Source organism: Delphinapterus leucas, chromosome 6 (assembly GCF_059928025.1).
Source record: "Delphinapterus leucas isolate spDelLeu-1000000601 "Yukka" chromosome 6, BTC_Dleu_Yukka2, whole genome shotgun sequence".
NCBI classification, from domain to species: Eukaryota; Metazoa; Chordata; class Mammalia; order Artiodactyla; family Monodontidae; genus Delphinapterus; species Delphinapterus leucas.
Window position 1 is genome coordinate 124615582 of NC_143134.1, and position 22723 is coordinate 124638304.

Here is a 22723-nt window from a genome sequence, read left to right on the forward strand (position 1 = left end):
CTGTTTTCCAATAAGGCTATGGCAATTCACATGATCTCCTCCCCACACAGTCACCAGCACAGGGTGACTCATACCCTTTAAATTTTTGCCAAACAAACAGGCAGCAAGCACCTCTTTCCCTTCACTGGCTTTTCATCGGCCACTTGATTTTCTCCTCTGAGTTGTCAGTTCAGCCCTTTACTCACTTTTCTCTGCTGGCTTTTGTCTCTTTCTTGTCAATACATTAAAACTCCTTGCATGCTAAGGACCTTAACCCTTTTCCTCGCACACTAGTTGCCAATACTCCTCCCCCAGCCCTCGCTGGCTGCTGCCCCGGTTTCCCAGCTGGCTGGGTGTGCGGGGAAGGCCACAGAGACCTGAGCTTGCCCCGCCCCCACCCAGCCTGCCTCCGAGTCTGCCACCCCTCCCCTCGGTTTTGCTCTTTTCCCAAAACGCCTTCCTCATTTGTACTGGGCTTCATGTCTTTTCTCCAACACGCTGGTTGGTGGTTACGGGGTGTGAGGGAAGGAACCTTGTGAACCAGATGCAAGACCTCAAGCCTCCCACAGGCGGACCTCACCAGCCCTTACCCACAGCAGCTGACCCAGAAGACTGTGGGGCAAGCCCACTTGCTTCCGCAGCCCCAGTCCCTCGACTACAGGGTCCCCCGTCAGAGTCTGGGGGAGGGGCAGGGCCACGCAACAAAGCTTCAGGCAGTCCCGGGGTCAGGCCTGCAGGTCACACGGTAATCGTGCCTTCGAAGCACACGGTGAGAGCAGATGGGTCACGCCGGGAGCTATCCTCGTGGCCCGCGTGGGCTTTCTTCCGGACATGAATTCTCCTGGCAGCACCCCCTGATGCCAGGCTGCCAGCCTCCAGGCCCCCAGAACCCCAGGCCTCCCAGCCTTCACCCATGCCATCCCCTGGCAGCCCCCCGCCCTCCCCAGCCCTTGGTGGCCCTGGATGCACCCATCTGGCACCTGCTGATCTGCCCACAGGCAACTGGACCAGGAGCCACCAGGGTAGCCAAGCCTGGCTGGACCCCAAAGCACCTTGGCCACTGGAGGGGAGGGTGGTGGCAATGGGCACATCTGGGGATGACTAAGGCTAGTGATGGCCAGCTGGTCCTGTGGTCACCTCCTAGCCTCCCCCTGTGGCCACACTGCTGACCACATGCAGAGAATGGCCTGAGGGAGGGAATGGCCCTCCGCTCTGTGCCCGGGAGTGGGGCAGAGGCTACAGGAGGAGAGTGTCTCTGCCCGCATCTCCCGACCTCACCTGGTCCTCTGCAGGACCACATCCTGCAGCCGTGTCAAGGACCTGCTCTTTTCCCAGACACTTCCCCGGAGCCCTGGGAGCCCCATCCCCAGACCTCTCGCAGAGTGTGCCCTTGGCAGGGCAGGCCTAGCAGCTCCAGCCCCCTTGCTCCAGGCCAGGATGTGCAGGCGGCCACCACAGCAACAACCTCAGACCAGCGGGCCCAGAATCTTCTGGGCCCAGGGAGGCAGTGGACGGTGGGTGCTGGGAGAGGAGACCCACGCGGCAGCCGCAGCAGAGAATCAGATTTAATGGTCACTCTAAGGAAAGTCGTACATTTTTCAGCCCCTGCCCCCCCTTGGCTGGGGGCACAGCCAGGTGACCAGGCTCTGCAAAGGGGGGCCAGCCCCCGAGCCCCAGCTATGTACAAGAGAGCTCACCCCCTGGGCCACGGGCCAGGCTTCAAGCCCACAGCACACCGGCTGCCCAGCTCTCAGGCCCCGGCTGCAGGGTCCAGGCCCCTACGTGGAGTGCAGCAGGGTTCTCACCCACCAGGACCCAGCCCCAGCAGGCCCCGCCAAGACCCCAGGGCTCTGCACTAGGAGAGGCCTTCAGAACTCGGCCGCCAAAAGCTGAGCTGGACAGCAGCAGGGAGCTGGGCGGGCCTGGGAGGCCGGGGAGCAGGCAGGGCCCGCTCTGAAAGAAAGGAAGGTGTGCCCCCCAGCTGCTGCCCAGGCACCCCTGCCGAGCCGGCGCAGCCGAGGCCAGGTAAGCGGGGTGGCGAGAGCAGTGCAAGCACAGACGATCAGGGACTCGGCCAGGGACGGAGCCAGGCCGGGCAGGCGGGCCGCCCTGGTGCTGGTGATCAGATACGGCAGGGCTGGGGCGCTGGGGCAGACAAGGTCCTGAACACACGCTGAGCCGGGTGGACTACGCCGTTACTAGTAACGTAGCACTTAACTAGTTAACCAGTGATGCTGCTTCCCTCTGAATCGTCTCAGAGGTTGTAGAAAATTGCACTTATTTCCATGACCCTGCACAGGAACCGCCCCAGAGCTGCAGCCTCCAGCCGAGACCTAGACCCGGTCAACATCCACCGGCCGCGGTGGCTCCTCCCAGGCGCGGGGGCTGGGACCTCTTTGACCCGTGATGCCTTGAGGACCAGACCCCTGGGAGGGAACCTGAGCGACGTCTGAGGGTGCCCTGAAGTGGCCGTGAAGACCAGGACCCACACGGTACTGGGCAGCACACAGCGGCCCAGCCGCCATCGCTGGTCCGAGGAAGCGGCCGGGTGGTGGGCCCGCCCCTCACAGAACGTCCTCGAAGTCCAGCAGCTTCGAGTGCTGGCGGCTTTTCCACAGGCGGTACAGCCGGAAGTCAAAGTAGGTCTCGATCATCTGCTTCCCTGAGGCAGGAGGGGCGAGGCCGGGGCTCAGGCCACGCCCCCGGAACCCGCCCCACAACTGGGGGCGAGGCCGGGGCTCAGGCCACCCCCCCGGAACCCGCCCCACAACTGGGGGCCGGCCCGGCAAACTCACCTTGGGCTGACAGCTCCAGGGGGGACTCGAAGGTGACCCTGTAAGGGGTCATGAGGGTCCTGAGGTTCTGGAACAGCTGAAAAGAGGGGGTGGGCCATGAGCTCAGGGCAGGGGAAGAGGGAGGGATGAGGACAATGGGGGGTGGGGGACAGGACGCCCCCAGCTGGTTAGGCCCAGGCATGGGGGTTTCTCTGGGAGGATGAGAAGGGAAAGGGAATCTGGAGAGAAATGGGGGTTCTATCAACCCTTCACAGGTCTGGGGTCTGGGCCCCATACCTTCTCCCCGTTGGGGTTCCCCAGGACGTAGCAGCCCATGACGTGGATGACGTTCGGCTCCGGGTTCACTTTGCTCATCAAGTGGCTCAACCGTTTCCAGAAGCTGGCGGGGGAGGGGTGGTCACAGGTGGCCTCCAGCCCGACCCCCAGGTGTGAGGGGGCATCACAGGAGGCACTGCGGGGACACGGTGCCCCAGCAGGTGCTGCATCCAGCCCCCCAGCCTCCCAGCTCCCCCCAGCTCACTGGATCATGTCCTCTTCCTTCTCCACTTTGGCAAAGGTGGCCACCTTGTTCTTGAGCAAGTACAGGTGTCCTGGGCCGCCCTGTGAGAGACTGCAGTTAGCAGACGGGGCCGCGCACCGGTGTCCAACCACCGCTGCCCTCAACACGTGCAGATGCAAACGTGCATGCCCAGGGAGGTGGCACCCTCCACCCCCCACCCCTGGGCAGGAAGGGCTGAGCCCTACCTGGCAGAAAATCAGCATCTTCCAGATTTTGGCCCCCTTGTGGTAGACGTTCAGCTTCTTCTCTATCTCCTCTGCAGGAGGCAGAGGTGTGAGTGCCGCCCCCAGCAGCCTCCAGACCAGAGGGCAGGGGGGGCAGAGTACTTACCCAGAATGTCCTCGAAGGTGGCGTGCTCGTGGTCCTGGGACAGATGGAAGCCAGCCCCACGTCAGAGCCCTTTTCAGGCAGCACCCCCCACCCAACACCGCGACGGGGGCTGGGCAGGCACTCACGTAGAGGATGGGAATGATGGAGGGGTCGTCCCTGCGGAGGATGGTGGGGATGTACTCAGCTTTGGGCACTTTAGAGGAGATGAGCTGGAAACAACAAGAGGGCCACTCAGTGCCCTGGCCGCCTGGGAGCCAGTGGGCAGCAGGAGCCCCCCTGAGACCCCCCTCCCCACTGCTGAGCAGCCTGCAACAGCTGTGTGGGGCCTCACCATGACCTTGGGTGGCACGAAGCCCTCAGTGTCACAGGCTACAGCCTCCAGGCCCCTCTCCGTCTCCCAGTCCAGGTCCTCAAAGGCCTCACCCAAGGTGCAATGCGAGCTCTGCAGGTCACTACCTGTAGGGCAGGATGTGCCACCGGGCCTGAGGGTCAGCTGCAGCGCCTCCTGTCCCGGCTGCAACCCCCAGAGATGCGTGGAGGCCAGAGCCAGCAAGCCATGTCCCAGAGGGCCCTCCAGGTCAGGGAGAAACCCAGGGTGGGTGAGAGAGCCAAGCTGAGGACCCCAGCAGCCTGGCAAGGCTGGCGGCTGGAAGGCGGTGGACCCTGGTGCAAGGCCAGTGGGAGCCGGAGGGCAAGGGTCAGCTCCAGACAGGCGTGCCTGTCGCCTGGGCCAAGGAGGAGTCTGGCACTGCTCCTCAGGCTTCGGGCATGAGGGCGGCACCAGGCCAGGGCAGCCAGCGAGCCGCAGCCCTTAGTTACCCCTACCCAGAAAATCGGAGGCGCCAGAGCGCCCCCCCTCAGTCTGGTAAACTGAGGCTCAGCAAAGGCGCAGAAGCCTAGCTGCTCCCCCGGGGTGGGAGCGCAGGACTGGGGGCCTAGGGGAGCCTCTGGGAGAGGTGTGCTGGCCTGCGCCGCCGGGCACCTACTGTCTCGGGAGTCGTGGGAGGTGTCGGCTTTCATGGGGGTGGGGTCGCTCCAGGACCGGCTGAAGCTCCGCTCGCGCCGCTCGGCGAACGCTGCAGCGAAAGCAGAACCCGTTAGGGGCGGGGTCTGCAGCCACACGAGGTGGACAGGGACAGGGGCTGGCTGGGGAGGACGTGGGGACCGTGAGGGGGTCCGGAGAGTGGAGGACGCCACTGCGGCGGGAGGGGCGGGAGTGGGGAGTGCGGACGGTCGACGGCGGACAAGGACAGTGCTAGGTGGACATGGGCGGAGTCTGAGTGCAGGGGCAGGGCCCTGTCCTGGGGCGGAGCCTGGGAGTGGGAAGGTGCCCGCGGGGCTGCAGCGGGGCCTGGGGACGCGGGCCTTTGAGGCGCAGAGAGCAGCACGCAAAGCCCCAGCCGGCCAAGAACAGCGCGCCCCCGCCCGCCCGCCCGCCCGCCCCGCTCCCGGGCCTTACTCTGGGCCTTCACCCGCCGGCTGCCGACCATGCGCAGGTGTTTGCGGAAGTTCCTGGGGGCGGAAGCACCGGGGGCTGGTGAGCGCCGCGAGGGTGGCGCCCCGTCCCACGCGCTCCCCTCCCCACTGCTTGCTGGCCACCGTCCCAACATTGCCCCTTGCCCTCCCGGCGCCCCCAGCTCTCCCACAGGCAAATCCCACCCAGTCCCTCTCCTCCTGAGACTCCTCCCGGGCTCCCCCTTTGCTGCCAGTACAAAGGCACGATAAGCCAGCCTCCTCCTGCAGCCCCACCCCCTCCCAGGACAGCTCCCTCGGCGACCCTGTGCAGGCGACCCTGTGCACTCGGGTCTCCCACCTTCGCTGCCCACGCTTCCCTTCTCTCCTTGCGCCCAGGTACTCTGAACCCCGAGAGCCTCCCTACCCCCGTGGTCAAGGGCTCCTGCTTCCTGCACACGGTGGCCAGGGCAGCACAACTGTCCCCAAGCGTGAGGTGGGTTTGGGGCTGGCAGCTGCCCCCTCCCCTGCCGCTGTGTCCCTGGGCCACCTCAGAAGCAGGTCTCCTTCACCCCAAACTTTGTGCCCTGCCAAAGCCCAACTTCCAAGATGGACAGACAAGCTTCCTGGACACATCTCTGAGGTGGGTGGGGTTTAGGGAGGGTAAGCCTGGCTGCTGACCCCACTGCTCCGGGCTTCAAGGGCCAGAAGAAGGCACAGGGGGGCCAGCTGGCTGCAGTTCAGCTGTCACTGTACCCCCAAAACACAGGCCTAGGGGCTCAGGCCACTTGACCTTTCCTGCCTGCCGCGTCCCCAGAGCAGGGCCAGGCCAGTGTTCGCCACCGCCCTTCCCCCATCAGGTCTGCTGAGCTGGGTGGGCCCAGGCTAGACCAGGACAGACAAGAGACGGACCCTGGTGGCGAGTGGCTGGCAGGCCCTACCTCTGGATTACAGACGCGGAATCATTCTCCCGTTTCCGGCGCTTCCTCTCCGCGTAGCCCCTGAACACCCTGGGAAACCGCCACGAGTCAGCACTGCCCTTGGCCGCAGGCAAGAGGGACAGAGACGTGGGGACAGAGCCTCGAGCACAGGGCCCAGCAGGGCATCCAGGGCGCTGGGCCAGGCAGAAGGTCCTGGCCTGCCTCGCCCTGTCCTCGGCCCAGTTCCGCAGGCCCTGCTGTAGCCTTGGCGCTCGCTGGGACCCAGCACGCCCTCATGGTCAAGGCCCAGGTCCCTGGCCTGCCCCAACCTACTTGGGGGTGGGAGAGTCCCCCAGGGACAACCGCCATGCCCTCAGGCTCGAGGTCCACACGGTACTTACGAGATGCTAGAGTCGAGGCGGGAAGGGGCAGCGTGAGAGAGAAGACACAGTGAGCAGAGACCCTCAGACCCCCAACCGCCCTTCAGTTAGTTCCTTTCTTGTCATTGACCTGGAGGATCCCTCACAGGCACACAGGCACCAGCAGGGTGCCGGCTATGCCGCAGGCCAGCCCTTGCAAGGGCAGCAGACGCGGAAGTCACCGTGGCCCAGGCCACCAGATGCTGTGACCTTGTCAGGCTGCACAGAGGCCTGACTGTGCCCTGCTGACCCTGGGTCAAGCAGCGAAGGTAGCGGCCCCCATCCAGCCCAAGGGCGGTGGTGCGCTCCCCAGGGTAGCATACGCAGGAGGCAGCTTCTTCGGTATCGGGGACACTGCAGCAGAGTCCCTCCCTGAAAGGAAGCCCTGACAGAACACCCAGCTGTGCGAAGGTCAAGAGCACGCCCCCAGGGGACTAAGTTGTGATCGCTTGCAACACATGAAACACAAGTAGGCCGCTGTTTGGGGCGTGTGCGTGTGTGAAGGCGGAGCTGGGTGACACAGGGCAGCGAACCACCTCTGCTGCTGACTGCATCAGCTGCAGCCCCCAGCCAGGTCCCCGCAGGACAGGATGGACGGACTGGAGGACTGAGGGACAGGGCAGTGGGGAAGGGATGGGGCAGGGGAGGGGCAGTGGGCGTTCAGAGCAGCCAGGCCTGCCTTCCTTCAGACTGACACATTCAGGCAGAGCTGGCGGTACACGGCACACGGGGCTGCTCAGAAGCAGCCACGCAGGTGGGCTCAGAGGCAGGTGGGCTCAGGACGGGAGAGGATCCGGCAGTAATTCCTGAGCACCAGGAAGACGGCGCCCGGCCTGGGCCCGGCACACATCAGACGTGACTCACGCTTGCATAGTTGTGGTTGCTGTCTGGAAACTGAAGAGGTTTTCCTTGGGGAACCAGGTACGGATGGGGATGTCATCTGGAAGAGACCAAAGGAGCAGTGACTAGGCTGGCTCAGGGGTTCCTGAAGCCTTTACCCCCCTGTCGGGGAAGGGGATGCTTCTGCCACAGACGGTGGAGGAGAAGCGCCAGGGCTCCCCAGCCGCCTCCCAGGTCGGGAGGCCGGCGCAGGGCCAGCAGCCTTGGGTGTCCGCTCAGCTCTTCAAGGCACAACAGCTCAGCAGCTTGGTGACGCTTGTCTTTGCTTGGCTCTCCCTCTGCTACCCACAGCTGACGAGTGTTCTTTTGAGAGCACAGCCTGCCTCCAGGGTGCCCAGGGAAAGGATTGATTTTGTCTCCATTTAAGCAGGAGGGGAAGGGCAGGGACAATGGCTGCAGCCTCTCCTTGGGGTCTCCAGGGCCTTCTCTGCGGCCCACTCTGGCGTCCACTTGGTTGGACCTCCCCTCTCCCAGACCCTTCTCGGAGGGCGAGGTGGAGACCGCCCCTTCCCAGGGCCCCTACAGCCACTAGACAGAGTGGGTCGCTCTACTCTCTTCCCTGACCCCCGTCCCAGCCCCTGGCCTGGGCGCATCAGAGGAACATGAGGTCGTGGAGGTGAACTGCCCACACCCCAGGCCTGTGCCCTGAGGCCAGCTGGGTTGCTGATATGGAGGCCCAAGAGGTGCCCTGAGAGGGCGTGCCAGGTCTGCTAGGTAGAATTCTGCTCTCAGGAGATGACAACCTCAGAGCCAGGAAGCGTGGGGCCACTTGAATGTCCCAGGGAGGCCTCTTGCCGACAGCAGGCCTCCGGGGCTCCGCAGCCACCGGCACAGCTCGACCATCCTGGGGCGAGCCCCACTAGCTGGCTGGGCCCCAGGCAATCATGCGCCTCCCTTGGTGAGTAGGCCCCAGGGCAGGGACTGTTCCCCAGGACTCCCTGGAGGCAGCCCGATCTTCCCGTTCAGCCAGGTTTTCTACCTGCTCAACCCTTAAGACCCTCCCAGGCCCCCTCCTCGGGGAAGCACTCCTCCGGTGACTTGGTGCTGGCAAGGCTAAAGCCAACCGTGAGGCCTGAGGTGGGGCACGGGATGTGGCGGCAGGTCGCCACCTGCAGGCCGTGACCTGGGCACCCTGCTCTGCCCAAGCCTCACAGTGCTCGATGCTGGCCGACCCCAGCACCAGCATCCTGCCTGAAGCTGCCCAGGCCCCCAGCGAGCCCCCTCACCAGACACACGGTCAACGCTGTACATCCTCTCCAGCTTCTTGCGGCGGCTGGCGGCCTCAGGCAGAGGCGGTTGGTCCAGCCCAAAGGCCTGAGGGGAAGGACTGGGGGCGAGCTGGGCACATCCAGGACATTCCCTGGAGCCCTGGCGGCTGCCCGCCCAGCTCTGGCAGGGTCTGCTGACGTCCTCACGACTGCCGCCCGGGCTGGTGCGCAGGGGCTGGCTATGGTGGCGGGGGTGCTGCTCCCGCTGCTGCCGCCCCTTCACCACAGCCAGCTCGATGGCCTCGGCCTCCGGGCTGGGGAGCAGGGCCGGCTCCCCGGAGATGGTATACACACGGGGCTGGGGGCCCTCGCCGGCCGGCTTCCCACTGACGGCCTCCTCCGGGAGGCTGCCCTCATAGCGGCCGTTGGAAATGAGAGAGAGGCGGCGCTTGTTCTGGGGGGCAGGCTGCATCTCGGGGGACCCGTCGTGGCCAGAGTAGGCGTCAGCCAGCAGGTGGTCTGGGGGAGAGGCACCAGGTGAGCTTGCGGCCAGCTGGCCCTGCCCTCCCAGTCTCCGGGTGTTCTGAAGGCAGGGAATGAGAATACCCAGCGGGTGCCTGGCCCGCTGAACGAACCGTGGGCCCTGATGACTTCAGAAGAGGTATTTCTGAGCTGCGCACTCCCCCTAGAGGTTCACGTCTCACGCCTATCGGGGCCCCAAGCCCCTCTTACGTGCGTGTGGGCGACAGGCTGTGCTACCTGTGGGTGATGGGGGGGGCCCAGAAACAAGCAGGCCACCTCCCAGCCTGCCACCACGCCCATGTGCCCAGTGCCAACTTCTCCCCTCCTCCCCACCAGCTGGCCCCCAGAGACAGTGGTGCCAGTCCTGGGGGTGCCAGGAGGCCTGTTGCCATGCCAACAGCCCAAGCTGGGTGGGTGCCATGGTGATGAGTGACTCGGAGCTCCTCCTGGAGCTCTGGGCCAGGCGGGGCAGGGGGCGTGAGGAAGCCAGCCCAGCAGGGCACTAGCTGCCTGCTCACACCCCACAGTACGCAGGGGCTGGGCCTGACCTGGACAGGAGACAGCATCCTCTCGCCTAGGTTGGGGGGCTGTGGGTGGACCCCGTCACGGCACTGCCTCACGTGCCCTTACCTGCACCGTTTCGATTCTCGGGGTGACTCTGGGACAGGTACTCGCCAAACGCTCGGGCTGCTCTGAGGGGTGGACAGCGGGGTGCGCCGTCAGTGCACACCACCCACCCTGGCGTCCCCACCCCACCCAGGCCCTCGGCGCTAGCAAGGGAGGGCTCAGGGGTCACCCCCAGCAAGCACTCCCATCCCACCTCAGAATGCCCAGGGCTGGCAGGTCGCGGACCCTTGGGTGTCGGTGCACCTTGGCCAGACCTGGGCCCAGGTCTGCTTTCCATCCAGCCCCTGCCACCCAGTGTGTGTGAGGGTCGTGAGGTCGTGCAGCTCGCCCACCGCAGCCTCAGGGAAGGGAGCCGCACGGAGGTGGGGTTGGGGCGCCGGCTGCGATCACGCTGCGGGGGCGGGGGCGGCGCTGGCCCCGGCGATCGGTCCGCCGCACTCACCGCACTTTGGCCGCCACCGAGGACATGGCCTCGCTCCGCAGCGCCCTCCTCCGGGAGGCGACGGCGCCCATGGTCGAGGCGGCGGCGCATCCCCAGGCCTCAGAGCGCGCCCCGCGCCCGTCGCCTCCGTCGGGGGAGCCGCGCCGCGCCGGAGATCGGGCTCGGGCTCGGGCTCGGGCTCGGGCTCAGGCTCGGGCTCGGGCTCGGGTTCGGTTTCCGCATGGCCGCGCCGATCCCTCCGCGCGCCCCGCCGCACCGAACAGCACTGCCAGGCCCGGGGGTGGCGCTCCGCCCACCGCGACGTCAGGGAAGGGGCGGGGCTCGGCGGGGCCGCCCCCGTTACGTCAGGGCCGGGGCCGGGCCGTCCACAGCCAAGGCAGGGCGAGGAAGGCTCCGCCCACTGTAACGTCAGAGCCGGGCGGGGCCTAGAAAGGACTACGCTGAACCCTCGCCCACCACGCCGGCAGTAGGTGGGGGGGCGGGGGGCCAGGGGGCCGGGTTGGGCGGCAGGGGGCGGGACCAACCATCTCTCCGCCCTCTCAAAACTGCCTCTGGAGCTGGGAAACTGAGGCCTTCGGTCCCCCGATCTCAGGGTCCTGGGCCCTCCGGTCAAGGGTCTCCCTGCTCTCGCAGACCCATGTGCCCTGCTCCGAGACCTGCAGGGATCGTGGACTCCAAAGTCATAGAGCTGACAGGTCTCCTTTTTTGTACAAAAGGACCCCCCTGGCGCTATTTAATGATCTGAAAAGTAAGGTGTGGGCATCATCTTAGGGAAGACTCTTGTGTGTACAGAATGGAAACAATGCCTGAGAGCTCGGGAGGGCCTCATCCTTGGTTTGGGGTGATCCCAGCTGCACCCCAGACCTTGGGTGTCCTGCCTGCCTGGCTTGGGGTCCTGGGGTCCCCGCATGGTGACCACTCCGCCCTGCAGCCTCAGGACTGTGGGGCTGCCCATCTTGGTGCTGCCCCCTGCCCCGGGGGACCTCGGCACAGGGACCACATGTCCCACACAATCAGATCTACCTTTATTGACAGGCTAAGCAGAAGCATCAGGGGCTCTGACATCTCAGAGGCCTCAGGGGGCCCGCAGGGGCCGGCACAGCCCCCCAGGACTGCTGTGTGTGCAGGGGATGCCAGGACCCAGTGCCCCACCAGGAGCGGCCAGCGCAGAGAGGCCCCAGACACTCCAACACCGGCTGGCAGGGCCCTGGGCCCCAGGGTCCAGGGCCCCAGGGTCTCCCTGGCAGGCTGGGGAAGAGCTGCAGGAGCTGTGCCAGCTGGTTCTCTGAAACCCACCCACAGGAGATGCTGGCTGCAGGGTGCATCAGAGCAGAGACCTCTACCCATCTTGGTCAGAGGGCCAGGGGGGACGAGGAGTCCTGGGATGGTTCAGGGGAAGCCAGACGGGAGTGCCGATGCCAAAGCGAGGGCTTGTCCTCCTGGAAGCAAACCGCACACACGGTCAAGGTCAAGGTGGGGGCAAGCCAGGAGGGCAGCAGGGAGGGAGCAGCTGGCCTGCTTTGGAGCCCTTGGAGCTGGCAGCTCAGCTGGGGAGCACAGGGTGTCCGGGCAGCTCACTGAGTCGGAGCCCAGGTCGGCTGGGGCCGCCCAGCAGCACCTCCTTGTATTCGGTCTGGTGGTCAGACTCATCTGGGCAGAGAGCAGGGCCATGCAGGTATCCTCTTGAGAGCAGGGGCAGGGGCTGGCATGGGTCCCCATATGCAGCCTACCGGGGCCAGGGGCTGCTAGAGGGAGCCTGGTGGCCAGGGTGGCTTACTGAGAGTGTCAAGGGTCAGGAGGGGACATTGCCACTACCATCCTCAGCTGTGTGGGCATATGGCCCGGGGTCCAACTCACCACGTGCTGCAGCCCCCTTGGCAGGCTCGATACGTGATACGATCTCAGCGAGGTCCATGAAGGAGGCGTTGGGGCAGGTGAGCACATTGGGGGCAGAGGCGAAGGAGACATCTGGCGAAGCCCCTGACCGCAGCCAGCCCCACGCTCTCTATGACCCTCTGTGGTCCTAGCCCTGGAGTGCCGGTGGGGCACGGATGACAGGCAGAGTCCTGAGCAGACCCCACCCACAGTGACATCCTCTCCCACGTGAGCACTTCAAGGGTGGAGAGTCAAAGGGGGGCAGAGGCCAAGAGACAGCCCCCAGGGCCACTGCCCTTGCCCTTGTCTTCTGGCCCCTGGGGCAGGGCAGGGGAACCTGCAGGCCTGAGCAGTTGAGAGGGTGTGCCAACGTGCTGCTGGCTGCAGGGAGCCCTGCCTCTCTTTTGGACTGGACAGCAGAGGACGGGTCACAGGAGTGGAAGAGGAAGGAGGGGTGCCAACTCAGGCACTCACATCGCACGCCTTCACCTTGCTCGTCCCCTACTGATCCTGCAGCATGTTCTCCAGCACGCCACTGCGACCCCAGATGTCAAAAACTGTCCGGCCGTGCTGGTACCCCACCTCCTGCACACACACCGGGAACCCCGTGACCGGGACGCGAGAGCAGGGAGGCCTGGGAGGGGCAGCCGGCCTGGACACTCACGCAGATCTCGTCGAACTTGCTGAAGTCCAGGGTGCCGTAGCTGTTGGGGGGGGGGCGCAGGTCCTCGCAGTAGTCGCTGCTCTTCATCTCCAGCTGCCGGACGCAGCACACGTAGGCCAGACGCGTCTGGATCTCCACCATGTTCAACACCTGCTGTGTCACAGCCCCTGAGTGTGGCTCTCCTGTCCCTGCGTGGCCCCTGGCCTCCATCTGGGCACAGCCACTGAGTCTCCTGCCCTGGCCCTTCCTTCCCCTTCCCTCCCCCCAAGGGGAGGTAATTTCTGCTAGGCCTGGGGGGAGGCTGGGCCCCAGCCAGGGGTCCTGGGGTGTGTGGAGCCTTTAGGCCTGGCTCCTTTCCCAGGGCTGGTCCCAGGGGGGCAGGGATGGTGAGTGACCGACCACCACCCTCCTGGACCCAGAGCCTGGAAGGTGCACCCCCTCCCTGCCCATCTCAGGGTCTCAGGGACACAGGCGCCAGGATGTGGGGAGGAGCAGCTGGGGTAGGCAGGGCTGGGCCCCCACCTTGACCTTCGTGGCCAAGGGATTCCAGCGCTTCCACAGCAGCCACCACCTGGAGAGCGCATCCCCGTAGTTGGTGAGGTCTGTCTCATCCTGGCTGCCCATGTCAATGGCAATCACCACCTTTGCCCCCATTGACCTGGCCACATCTGCTGGGGAGGAGGTGGCCTGGTCACCAATGGGGACAGGTATGCAGAGCCCCAGGCGGGAGCCTGGCTGGGGTGACGGGTCAGAGCTGGGGGAAGTTGGGGTGGAGCCAGGGCTGGGGGCAGAGCTGCCTGAGAGGCGCTGAGAGTGGAGGGACGGGGGTGAGGGTTTGGAGGGTGGGGAGGGCCTCCTCTCCACCCTCACACCTGGGCCTGCGGAGGGGATCGGCCAAGCGCACAGAGCTGTCCAACAGGTGACAGGTGTGCCCCAGGAGGGGCCTTGCCCACAGCAGACCCGACACCTGCAGGCTGTTAGTTCTGACTGTGGGCACAGACGGGCCCTAATTGCGGCCGGCCCCTCTACCTGGCCTGGTTCTGAGCACTGCTGAGCCGACAAATAGAGCCATCTGCTGGGAGCACGCAGCGCCGAGCGTGCGCACGCCTATAACCCCCAGCGCGCAGGAGCGGTGGGGCTGAGGCGGGGCTGGGCGGCCGCCCCCATCCGCCACAGTACCTGGGAGGTTGTTGATGTAGCCCCCGTCCATCAGCAGGTGTCCATCTTTGGGGTCGCAGAGCGGGGGCATGTAGCCCGACGGGGACATGCTGGCACGCACGTACCTCCACAGTGAGCCTGGGAGGGGGTCCAGAGGGATCGGGGGAGAGGAAAGGAGCCTTTCGCTGCCCAGGGTGAGTTCCTGCCCTGGACCCTCGGCTCAGAGCCTCGCCGACATAGGTCCTGAGCCCTGCACGTCTGGCCTCCGGCAGAGAGCACCAGGCCCGGGCAGATGACACCCTTCCTGGACATCCTCCCCCTCAGACGGAGCCCAGGGGGGCCGGGCTTGCTCTGGGCCTGCCCACATCTCCCCTTGCCGTGAGCTTCTGCCAGCCCTGCCACCCCACTCACTTCTAAGCAGACACATTTTCAAGGGGCTCCCAAAACACTCTGGCCTGGAGAAGGGCCTCAGCCGCCCACCCACAGATGGGCTCTCTCCTCAGCATTCTGCTCCGACCCACACGCAGCTGTGACCCACGTAGGCCCTCAGTCTGCCCCTCTGCCCCCGTCCCATCTCTACCTCTCCCTGCGCACTCTTCAGCCTTCAGGCCCAGAGCAGTCATCTCTGTTCACATCTCCCCGAGCCTCTTGCCTCCTCTGGGAGATCCTGGGGCTTCCCTGGGCCTGGCCTGGAACTGGCCCCTTAACGCCCCTCCCCGCTGGGGAGCCTGCACCCCGGGAGGAGGTGCTCACCATCTGTGTGGACCCGCATGGCAGAGGCTGTGATGTCTGTGGTGATGGTGAAGTAGGGGACCCACAGGTCCTGTGAGGGGAACGGGACTCAGAGGAACCACCCCCGGCTGCCAGCCCTTGACCCTGTGGGCCCAGGGTGTCCAGACCCAGGCAGGCTGAGGCCGTGGGCTCTGCTGGGGCTCCCCAGGTGGTCCCTGCCAGGGGGTGCACCTCGATCTGCCTGTCCTTGAAGACACTGCCGATGCTTCTGCTGAAGCCAGCCCCCGGGAACACGAACACGGAGGGGATGGGGTAGGTCAGGTCCAGCATGGTCTTTACCATCGACATCACATCCTGGGGGGTGGCACACGGGGGCACGTGTGAGGCCTCTGCAGAGGAGAAGGGGCTCACTCCCCGCCTCCCTCTCTGGGCACCGGCAGCAGGCGACCCCGAGGGACCACCAAGAGCCTGCGTCAGGAGAAGGGAGCAGGGACCTGGGCACTCACGTGCGCTTTCTGCGAATAGAAGCCTGTGGGGAGCAAACACTGTGGCCTGAATGGCAGGGCCTGGAGGTCCCAGAGGAACGCCTGCTGACCCCGGGCAGGCCTGGCCAGCTGGGCCCTCACCGCCCGCTCAGCGGGGACGGCTCAAGGCTCACTGGGACAAGGCCCATCCAGGACCAGGGCCAGCTGAGCGTCCACCACTGCCCCTCCGGCTGGCCTGGGCTTGGCCTTCACACTCCACCGCGGCAGACGCTCCACCCCTCTGATCCTGGGAAGCAGCAGCCCTACCACGGGCCCTCACTGCCAAAGCCCCATGATCTCTGGTAGGACCGAGGCCCATCCTTCCTCAGTGAGGATGGGGGCCAGTGAGACCTGTGAGCACAGGGCACAGGACCAAGAATGCCTGACTCCTCAGGGGTCAGGGATGGAGAGGAAGGGTCCTCCTTGCCTCTGTGTGGACAGACGCTGGGATGGGCTGTAAGTGGGCGTGGGCCCCCAGCTGGGGGTGAGTCACGCGCCCCCAGCCGCTCTCACTGAGACTCGTGGACGAGCAGAAGGCACACACGTGCCCCTGGAGGACAGGGAACCAGGACAGCCTGGGACATCCCCGGTGTCCTCTGCGGGCAGCAAGGCCCTCACTCCCGAGGAGGCCCTTGCCCAGCACCGCAGCCACCCCACCGTGCCCCCTCCACGTGCCAACGGGTGGGACCACAGAGCAGCCTGGGAGGTCCATCCCCCATGGCCCACAGGGTGGCTGCCCAGTGGGCTCCCTTGGCCCAGCGCAAACTCAGGGTGGCAGGACATGACGCCCGAAGCCCCCTGGCTGTTCCCACACCCGTGGGAGAGCCCTGCCCGACCTGCACGCAGACCCTTGCTGAGGCTAGAGCACCGTCCCCCGCGGCCACTGCCCTCGGAGGCTGTCCTTAGTGACCGGAGCCGAGCAGCCCGCAGCCCCCAGGGAGACTGGGCGCCTTGGGGATCTGTGGATCGGGCAGATGGCCTGCTCTGAGAGCTTCTGCTCAGAGGAGGCCCATCTTTTCTTTTAAAAATGAGAATGCCAACACTTCTGAGCCCACTCTTGGTTTCAGCCAGGGCTCCATTCTGCTCCACAAAAAACGAGCAGAGCCCTGAGAAGGGCAGACTGCAGCCCGCCTGCCCCGGGTGGGTCCCCAGATCCTGGACTGTTCCCTGGCGTCCGTTCACCGCAGGGCCAACTGTACCAACGACATATATTTCTTACTTTCTGTGTCCCTGATGCTCTGGCATTTGGGGTCCCGCACACCGGGGGAGAGAGACAGACCTGGGCTCACCCAGCCCTTCCAGAGCCCACACCCGACTACCTGTGTCTAACGCACACCCCAAGCCTGAATCACCCAGGGCCAGGAGCCAGGCAGCTATGCCCAGAAACCCACCGGAATTATTCGAACAGGCAGATCTTAAGCTGTGTGCCCTGCCCCGCCTTGCCCTTCCCACAGAAACCCCAATAAGGGCCCCGACCTAGGCCTTGCCCCCTGCCTGCCTACCGGCACTGGTGCCCCCATGGCCCTGTGGGGTGGGCGTGGAAATGCGGGGAACTGTGGGTGCACTAACCTCTCCTCAGTCACCTTTACAACTCAAGACCAGGCATGAACCAGAGCCCATCCCACAACACTGACGCCCTTGCTTCTCTGTGCCCTCCCTGCCCCAACAAGCCATGCTCTGAGGCCAGAGCCCTGCAGAGCCACGTCCGTCTCGATGCCCTCCTGCGTCCCCGGTCCTGCAGGGCCCCTCACCTCAGCCCACTGCTTGGCCCGGATCCGTATCTGGCTGTAGTTCCACTCCTCAGAGCACAGGGCGCCTGTGAAGGCCCTGGTGGACGTCCGAGCACGTGCGCAGGGATGCTGCCCTCTGTTAGGGCCTGGATGATGCCCACCTGGGCACAGCCTCTACGCCAACAGGAGGATGGAGCAGGCAGTCAGCGCCGCCAGGCTGCCAGGACCCCGGGGACGGCCGTCCCGTTCCACCCCACCCCTCAGTGCACACGCCACGGAGAGAGGGGCAAAGATGCCAACTCAGAGAGGGAGTGGGACGCTCTCGAGAGGCAGCCAGCACTCAGCCTCCTCCACCCGCTGGCGTCTGGGAGGCTGTGAAGCCGAAACAACAGGCTTTGAACAGACTTGGGCGGGTGGGGAGGCAGGTGGAGGCCCCCAGCGCAGCCCCCAGGGCCGGACGAGCCACCATCGGAAAGCAGCGCGGGCTGAGACCACTCTGGCCACTGTTCGTGTGTGATGTCCGCCACACAACCAGAAATAGCATGTATGAGCGGAAGAGAGCGTGTGACTGTAGCCAGGAGGAGGGACAGACAGTGGAAGTGGACAGAAGCAACACCCAAGTTCTAGAACTGATGATCGACACTGAGCCTCGGGTTCGAGGAGCGTTCTAAATGTTGAGCATAAATTTAAAAAAAAAAATTCCTACATTGTTGAAAACTCAAGATGAAGAAAACTTTAGACCAGACTGAGAACAAAAAGGCACGTTGCCTCCAAAGGGTCAGCACACATAGAGCTGACCTCCCCTGCCCCGCACTGGCTGCCGAGGTCACGGACTTACCATCTGGCCCTTCACAGACAATGTCTGCTGGCCCGTAAGTTAGGAAAGAAAGAACAGTTTAAATCAAAAGAGTAAAATTGAGGAAAAAATAAAGAGCAGAAATTAATGAACCAGAAGACAAACACACTATAGAGAGGATCCTCGAAAGGACGAATTCAGGTAAGACTGGTCCATAAAAGTAAAAAGCGGGGGACAGAGAGAGGCAGACAGCGTCGAGGAGTGGAGGGGGAGGGAGAAAGAGACAGAGACGGAGAGGGAGAGAAAGAGGGAGGAGGAGGGAGACAGAAGGTCTTAATAACCAATATCAGGACTGAGAAAGGGAACATCTGGACAGATGCTCCAATTAAAAAGGTAAGAAGCTAGTGTGAGCTTCATGCCTTAAGTAGGAAAAATCAGATAAAATGGACACATCCCTAGACCAACATAACTTACCAGACCCAACGCTAGAAGTGGAAAACCTGAAGAGTTCAATAACCATCAAAACAACTGAATCTTTAATTTTCAAATCCTCACAAAATTTCATGTCCGGATGGTTTTACTAGTGAACTGTACTAAACATATGAGGAAAAACAACACAAGCCACCTGGAACCTTCCAGAGAACAGGGAAAGCAGTAGCACCTTCCAATTCAGTTTTGAAGGCGGCAAACAAACCTGCCTACATTTCCAGAAAGGACAAGCACGGCCCACCTTGCTCAGACCCAAGGGGTCAGGTGACACAGAAACAGGGCCACATGCCACAGGCAGATGAGCCCATCCCAAGAAGGTGATGTTTGATGTTACTTTAAAATCACTCAGTGTGATTCACCATATTAACAGGATAAAGGAGCAGAATCACACAATCCGACAGACCCAAAAAACAAACACCCGTGATAAAAACTCGGCAAACTAAGAATAGAAGGAAACTTCCTCAGTCTGATAAAGGGCATCTACAAAACCCAAGAGCCTAGATGGCAGAGATGGCACTTAACGCTTAAAGGGAATGCTTTCCCCAACACTCACCACCTCTGCTCAGCTCTGTGCTGGAAGCTCTAACCAGTGCAACAGGCAAGAAAAAGAAACAAAGGCATTTATGTATTTTGGAAAGAAAGAGGAAATACTGTCTTTATTCTCAGGAGAACAAAATGTAAAAAAACTACAAAAAAAGGTACTGGAAGAAGTGAATTTAGCAAGGTTGTAAGTCATGACATCAATTTACAAATATCATTTGTATTTCTACATACTGGCAACAAACAATTTTAAATGAAATTTAAAACATACCATTTAGGGCTTCCCTGGTGGCACAGTGGTTAAGAATCCACCTGCCATTGCAGGGGATACTGGTTCGAGCCCTGGTCCGGGAAGATCCCACATGCCGTGGAGCAACTAAGCCCGTGTGCCACAACTACTGAGCCTGCACTCTAGAGCCCGCGAGCCACAACTACTGAGCCCACGATCCACAACTACTGAGCCCGCGTGCCACAACTACTGAAGCCCGCGTGCCTAGAGCCCGTGCTCTGCAACAAGAGAGGCCACCACAATGAGAAGCCCGCACACCGCAATGAAGAGTGGCCCCCGCTCGCCGCAACTAGAGAAAGCCCGTGCCCAGCAATGAAGACCCAACGCAGCCAAAATAAATAAATTTATTAAAAAAAAAAAACATACCATTTACAATAGCAAAAAAACCCATAAAATACTTAGCTGACTCTAAAATTTACACAGAAATGCAGAGGACCTAGGACAATCCAAACAACTTCAAGAAAAAGAATTTGAAGGAATTACACTGCCTGATGCTTTCCCATAAAGCTAGAGTAACAGAGACAGTGCAGTGGTGTGGCTAGGACAGAACACGTGCCTCCGTGCAGCTCCCACCTGGGCAGGTGTCTGGTGCTTGACTCGGACGCCTCAGCAGCTCAGCAGGGAGGGAAAGTCTTCAACTAGGTAACCACGTAGAATACCCTCACCTCACACCCCGCCACTCACAGCAAACAAGTGTGGGTGGACTGCAGGCCCAGATGTACAAGCTTCGAGAAGATGTAGCCTAGGCAAGAGCCCCCAGAGCACCAGAAATTAAAAAACTGTAAAAAACTGGGAAATCACACTTCATCAGAGTTAAAACGTGCTCATCAAAAAATGCCATTACATGCCATTACAACAAAAACAAAAGTCAAAGACTGAAGACAATATTAGTAATAAATATATCTGGCAAAAGACTTGTATTCAGGGACTTCCCTGGTGGCACAGTGGTTAAGAATCTGCCTGCCAAGGCAGGGGACACGAGTTTGAGTCCTGGTCCGGGAAGATCCAACATGCCGTGGAGCAACTAAGCCCGTGCACCACAACTACTGAGCCCGTGTGCCACAACTACTGAAACCCGCGCGCCTAGAGCCCGTGCTCTGCAACAAGAGAAGCCACCTCAATGAGAAGCCCACGCACCATAACGAAGAGTAGCCCCCACCCACCACAACTAGAGAAAGCCCGCGCGCAGCAACGAAGACCCAACGCGGCCAAAAATAAAATTAATTAATTTAAAAAAAGAAAGTTAAAAAAAAGACTCGTATTCAGAGTATATAAATAACTCCTCTAACTAAATAGTAGAGGGCAAGCCACCTGTGAGAGAGGCGTGTGGAACCTGATGACCAAGAGGCACCTGGAACCTGAGTCCAGGGATGCAGATCAGACTCACAGTGAGGCATGGCCTCCCACCAGGGGTGTGGCCACAACTTACATCCCGGACGATACCAGGGGCGACAGAGATGTGGGCAGCCCGAACTCTCAAAACTGCCAGTGGGGGTGTAAAACTGTTCAACTACCCCGTGGACAGGTAATTCCACTCCTAGGTATTAGCCCAAGAGAAGAGCACATATGTGCACAGGAAAGATCTGTACAAGAATGCTTGTAGCCGTTTTGTGCACAGTAACCAAACCCGGAAAATAACCCAAGTGTCTGTTGATAGGAGGAGGAATACAGGGGCCCACAGGGGCCCATGCGGCGACGCCACGGGTGCGGTCAGCGCACACAGACAGCCTCAGAGACACGGAGTTCACGGGACCAAGCCGACACAGGCCGGCACGGAACGGAACGGAAAACCGAGCGAGCAAGCATTATTATTCTCAGAGAAATTCAAACTGCACTTCTAGAACAAACAGAAAAAAACTGCGGAAAGCACTCAGACGTTAGAAACATCTTAGCAGAAAAAGATCGATTAGAAGATACACCTGAGAAAAATCACCCAGAAAGTAGAACAAAAAGACAAAGATGGAAACTTGGGAGAGAAAAGAAAAGATGGGAGCACGAGAGGATGAGGGGTCATCTGCATTGTGATCCAGAAGAGGGAGCAGGGACCAGCGGGTGTGGGCCTTATCCAACACTCCCAGGGTTGAAGGTGATGAATTTCCGAATTTGAAAGGGCCCACTGGGAGTCTGCCCAGCCTAACGGGGGAAAAGACACCCAGGCACATCCTCAAGTACCTCCAGAAACACAAGAGTGAAGAGAGTCTCCTACAGGATCCAGAAGGAACAGGCTTCGTGAAGAACACGACACTGAACTTCAGAGCAGCAATACCGGAAGCTAAAAAGGTGATGGAACCACACCGTAAAGTTCTCAGGGAAAAGTACTTCCATCTAGAGTTCATAACCAAACTGTCATGCGAGTGTGAGAGCAGAATGAGGGAACTTTCTGCTAAGCGTGGCGTTGAAACTCTTCCCTCCCATGCAGCTTCTCTTAAGGAAACTTAAGAGAACTCTATCAAAATCAGGAATGTATCAAGAAAGAGGAAGACATGGTATCCAGAAGTGGAGCTGGACACAGGAGAGAGACAAAGGCAGTTCCCAGGATCACGGTGAAGGGAAACTCCAAGGCAACATCCCAGCAGCATGACTGGGGAGCAACCCGCAGAGCTGAGAGGAGGCCGCTCCAGAGTGAGTTCAGCAGAGATGGCTTGGTGGTCTGAGCACACTGAGGGGGCTGCGTCTCCAGCAGCACCTGCGGTGAACTACTGAGCAATTATTACTCTGAGGAGGGAGACACTGCCGTACGTACAGTAGGGTAAGGCTTAGCTCCAAAGAGACCCACCTCGCTGTAAGGCAAACAGTGAGCAATGGCCGACTAGGGAGGGGACCACACTGGGATCCTGTGCTGAGGAGGGGGCTAGATGGAGGATACGAGACAGAGACAGACAAACAGACTTGGACCCTGTGCATATATGGGGGCGGTTAGGAACTTAATCATCTAAAACTGAAAAAAATGAAAAAACAGATAAACAACAGGGTCCTACTGCATAGCACAGGGCACTATATTCAATACCCTGTAATAACCCATAATGGAAAAGAATATGAAAAACAACATATGTACACTATATACACAGACAGACACATACACACATGCACATGCACACACACGCACGCAGGCGCACACACGCACGCACACACACACAAAAAACTGAATCACTTTCCCGCGCACCTAAAACCAATACAACATTGTAAATCAACTATGCTTCGATAAAAAAAAAAAGAAACGTAAATGAGGAAACAGCTGAAGAAAAGTTGGAAGGGACTGTCTATGGGATATTGTCTGTGGGATATCTCTGGATTTGTTGGTGGGGCAGAGGACTGCTGTGTGTTATACAAATACCATACGGCCTTACAGAATGGCCACGTGGCTTTTAAACTAAGTATTACTTTAACTAAATTTTCATTAAAAACGCTGCTGCAAGCCAGCTGCTCCAGGGCACCTCACTGTCCCAGCCCTGCAGAAAGCAGCCTGAGTGCTACCCCCATCCTGGCAACTTTGGGTAAATCACCTGATTTTCTAGGCCCACTGGCTCAGCTTTCAGGTAAAAACATGGCACTACACGATGCCCCCAAATCACCCAAAATAAACGAGCAGGGTACTCATTACTTCACCACCCAGGCCAGGCCGCACTCAGGGTGCCAGGGTCAACACGTGCAGGCGTTCCACCCCGGCCCGCTGCCTGCGGACCGCGGGATCCCTCCCCTGCAGCGCAGCCCTCGGAGAGAGGCCACAACGTGCGCTGAAGGCACAGGAGGCCAGTGAGGAGGCTGGGGGTGAG

General features: G+C 61.4%; 2 protein-coding genes across 7 annotated transcripts in view; both read right to left on the bottom strand.

The window, feature by feature from the left end:
* Positions 1-1526: 1526 nt before the first annotated feature.
* NSMF (NMDA receptor synaptonuclear signaling and neuronal migration factor) lies at positions 1527-10340 on the bottom strand. 6 transcript variants are annotated; one of them, XM_022578020.3, is made up of 15 exons: positions 10154-10340; positions 9715-9776; positions 8581-9081; positions 7319-7394; positions 6057-6125; positions 5123-5175; positions 4650-4739; positions 3995-4119; positions 3789-3872; positions 3664-3697; positions 3519-3589; positions 3295-3374; positions 3051-3153; positions 2775-2850; positions 1527-2641 (listed from the first exon to the last, which is right to left on the bottom strand). In XM_022578020.3, exons 1-15 carry the CDS (start codon positions 10222-10224, stop codon positions 2544-2546), a joined length of 1593 nt encoding a protein of 530 aa, XP_022433728.1. In that variant the 5' UTR covers positions 10225-10340; the 3' UTR covers positions 1527-2543. The 6 variants fall into 6 exon arrangements, with proteins under 6 accessions (XP_022433728.1, XP_089770200.1, XP_022433730.1 ...); XM_089914074.1 differs by having other exon boundaries at positions 3995-4115; positions 4646-4739; XM_022578022.3 differs by lacking the exon at positions 6057-6125.
* A 322-nt stretch (positions 10341-10662) lies between these two features.
* The window catches only part of PNPLA7 (patatin like domain 7, lysophospholipase), a 34954-nt gene continuing 22893 nt past the window's right edge, over positions 10663-22723 (bottom strand). The window contains 13 exon segments of the mRNA XM_089912667.1: positions 10663-11519; positions 11521-11592; positions 11732-11762; positions 11764-11803; positions 12011-12097; positions 12505-12613; positions 12693-12842; positions 13215-13363; positions 13872-13988; positions 14604-14673; positions 14814-14936; positions 16858-16943; positions 16946-17017. Of these exon segments, the coding sequence (XP_089768793.1) occupies positions 11493-11519; positions 11521-11592; positions 11732-11762; positions 11764-11803; positions 12011-12097; positions 12505-12613; positions 12693-12842; positions 13215-13363; positions 13872-13988; positions 14604-14673; positions 14814-14936; positions 16858-16943; positions 16946-17017 (1133 nt within the window). The 3' untranslated portion in view covers positions 10663-11492.

What these genes read in the sequence shown, in the direction of transcription:
- NSMF (XM_022578020.3), bottom strand. Translation starts at nt 10,224, where the DNA reads ATGGGCGCCGTCGCCTCCCGGAGGAGGGCGCTGCGGAGCGAGGCCATG. An exon ending in CCGGCGGGTGAAGGCCCAGA is followed by an intron (nt 4,740 to 5,122) that starts GTAAGGCCCGGG and finishes CTTTCGCTGCAG; the next exon opens with CGTTCGCCGAGCGGCGCGAG. An exon ending in CTCCCACGACTCCCGAGACA is followed by an intron (nt 4,120 to 4,649) that starts GTAGGTGCCCGG and finishes CCTGCCCTACAG; the next exon opens with GTAGTGACCTGCAGAGCTCG.